Here is a 3,365-nt window from a genome sequence, read left to right as displayed (position 1 = left end):
GAAACACTGAAGCACCAAGTGCATTAACTGAAAATAGAAGCAGTTTTCCGTTGGGGCAGACAAATTCTACACAAGTTAAAGCAAACAAATTGAGTGTCTTAAAAACCATCAGAACTGCCATTCTGTTTCATAGTCTTGGCTCAGGCTTCTGGTCCCAGGCTGCAGGACTGAGGGTGTGGTATACTGACCTCCGCCCAAGACTCTCACTCTACAGTCTCTTCTTTGTCCGGTGGGGCTGGGACTGACTTCCTTTGACTCTTCCTCATAGGAGGAGACATTGGCAGGCAGACCCACAACACTCAAAATAATAGATTGACTAGCTCAGTATTCTGCCTTCTGAGCCGAGACAACCAAATTGTACAACCAGGTTCACAAACAGGGCATGACAGAAATAGTCTGCATTGTTTTTGGCAATTTGATAGTATGCTGGTATAGAAAAAGAGCTCCCCAGCCTGAGGAATAGACTCTTGCCTGTGGTTGACTTATTAGCCTGCATTCCTAGAGCACAATCTTCTGTACTGTACATTTAAGGTGAATTTGCTTCCAGCATTGTGTTCACGGTAACTGAAATAATATTGCATTAATCATATCCCATTCCCTAGCATTTCCATGCACCACAAAGATTATGATGAGGATGATGATTCTGCAATTGGAGGACTCATTAGCTTTCCCCCCAAAAGATATCAATTGCCGTAAGTGTTGCTTGTTTTTGGTAATTCTGTTGGAAGGCAATTTCAACACCGTCTTCTGGCAAAGGGTAGCCATGGTTGTTTTTAATTACTTTTATAATATGTATTAATATATACTTTATATATGTATTTTTAATGTTTTTGATTGTTCGCTGACACGGGGTCACTAAGCTGAGTGGAAAGGTGGCACAAAATATTTGGAATGAATAAATAAATAATAGACATTCTTGTCATTTTTTTGAGTTGAAAACTGGATAAATGCTTTCTTTTTCCTTGGCTACATCCCAAGGCCTTCCATATTTAGGAAGGAGTAAGATGAAAAAAGGAGTAATTAAGAGCTGTTCCTTTAGAAAAAGTTTCTGAACAGCTCCTTTCTAATATGTGAAAAATTAAAATTAATATGGTGAAAAATTAAAATACATGCTTTTGTCTGAAATTGCTCTAATAAATCTGTAAAAAGTATTCTCAGACTCGGGATTAGTATTTGCAAATATTAGACCAGCCATAACATTAGGCCCTTCATTTCCAATTAGATTATTCATTTTCCTAGGTTCTCTAACAGTTTACTGATGAGTGCTTCATTAATTCCTTTTGATTATGATGCTGTAGGGTGACTGCATAAGATAAGGCTTGTTGGTTAAATAGTCTTCTACCATTATAATGCTTCACAACTGTGTTCACAATAAAATCCAAGCAATTAATCTAATCAGTCTGAAATCTGGCTGATTCTACCTTATGAGGGGTGTAAATTCTATACTTCAGGGAAAAACATTACAATACAGCTGAGTTACAAGAGTATTAAAAATTGTGTTTAGATATGAAACACACTTTGAATTTTCCTTCTGCCAGTTTGAATTTTGCCAAAATCATAAATATTACAGGAATTAAAACGAACAACTTTATTTGTGTTTAAATTTTTAACAAACAAAACAGTAATCCGTTATAACATAGTAATTACAACAGAGCGATATGGCGTAATAAAATATAATATAGTTCTCAAGCGGCCACGTGTTCGATCGGCCTGAAGGCGGCGGTGCACCGAAGCAGCCAATAGAGGTGGCGCTTGAGCAATAGAGTCGTTGGGTTAGAGCGGACCTTCTGGTTTGGGGTTCATCGGCGGACCGAGAGAAAAGTGGGGGAGTATCATAGAGATTCCGGGGTAGAGCGGCAGAACAAGAGAGAAGGGGAGAGACAAGCCCGTTCGCCATTTCCGCTTTCCGGCCAGCTGTTCTCCCAGAGAGAAGCAGGAAACAAACCGAAGGCGCGGGATCCCCCCTTCTCTTGTTTTCCAGCATGGGGAAGACGGACTTTCTCAGCCCCAAGGCGATCGCCAACCGCATCAAATCGAAGGGGCTGCAAAAGCTGCGCTGGTATTGCCAGATGTGCCAGAAGCAGTGCAGGGACGAGAATGGCTTTAAATGTCACTGCATGTCCGAGTCTCACCAGAGACAGCTACTGCTTGCGTCGGAGAACCCTCAGCAGTTCATGGATTGCTTCTCAGAGGAATTCCGGAACGATTTCTTAGAACTGCTCCGAAGACGATTTGGAAGGAAGAGAGTCCACAATAACATCGTGTACAATGAATACATAAGCCATCGGGAACATATCCATATGAACGTCACAAAGGGGCTTCTGAGGCTTGCCAGGTGAACCAGACTATGGCTGTTTGGGTGTGGCCGGCCTCAGTCAAGCACCTTTCAATCTCATTGATCGGTGTATTTATTTATTTATTCGTTTCATGTATATCCCACCCTCCCTAACGTGGCAGGCTCAGGGCGGCTCACACAAAACATAAAAGAATTCAAACAGAATTAGATCAAACAAAGCAATACAGTTAAGAGTATTATGAAATATAAAGTGCTAGTTAATGTCAGATGGCGGATTTAGCCGCATCCTCAGACAACAGCCGGCCAATAGCATCGTCTGGGTTAACTGGGTGTTGGCAGTGTTGTTAGCAGGGGTCATTTCCTGCAGGAGCGGACTAGATGGACCACTCCTCTGATCCAGCAGGGCTCTTCTGATGTCCTTATCACGAGGGGGAGGCCTCGGCCTCGGCCTCAATGCTCTGTTGTTGGCCCTCCAGAGGAACTGGTTGGCCACTGTGTCAGTCAAGATCCTAGACCAAATGAACTTTTCCAGCAGGGCTCTTCTTACGACAACAGGTTTACTTTCCTTTAATAAGCATCTATGTCTTTGACAGGAAGTAATCAACAAATACACAGCGGTTGTCAAGTTGATTGATTCCGGAGACAAACTGAAACTCGACCAGACACACCTGGAGACCGTGATTCCCGCACCAGGCAAAAAGGTACTGGTTTTGAATGGTGGCTACAGAGGAAACGGAGCTACTTTAGTGTGCATAAACGAGAAAACGTTTTCGGCAACAATACTCATCGAATCGGGGCCTCTAAAAGGACGCCACGAAGACGTGCCCTATGAAGACATCTCCAAACAGGCTTGAACGGACTCTTGAGGGTCTGGGTAAAAGTCGGATCTAAACGGATCCTCATGAATTCATATGATTTTTACACGGAAAGGAAATCAAACTGCCATCATATCTTAGGCCATGTGTTAGTCTATAGGGGGAACCACAAAAATCAGGATCCCATGGATTCGTGGCACGAGAACAGCCAAAAACATGATTCCAAAGGTCGGATCCTCATGAATTCATATGAT

General features: G+C 42.6%; 1 protein-coding gene across 1 annotated transcript; it reads left to right on the top strand.

Annotated features, from left to right (window-relative positions):
- Positions 1–1,982: 1,982 nt before the first annotated feature.
- Positions 1,983–3,150, top strand: LOC107115344 (DNA/RNA-binding protein KIN17-like). Its single transcript, XM_015417033.1, has 2 exons — positions 1,983–2,330; positions 2,890–3,150. The coding sequence occupies exons 1-2, from the start codon at positions 1,983–1,985 to the stop codon at positions 3,148–3,150; spliced, it is 609 nt and encodes a 202-aa protein (XP_015272519.1).
- Positions 3,151–3,365: the final 215 nt, after the last annotated feature.

Source organism: Gekko japonicus, unplaced genomic scaffold (genome assembly GCF_001447785.1).
Source record: "Gekko japonicus isolate JY-2015 unplaced genomic scaffold, Gekko_japonicus_V1.1 scaffold601, whole genome shotgun sequence".
Lineage (NCBI taxonomy): Eukaryota > Metazoa > Chordata > Lepidosauria > Squamata > Gekkonidae > Gekko > Gekko japonicus.
This window is presented reverse-complemented; position numbering and strand designations above follow the sequence as displayed.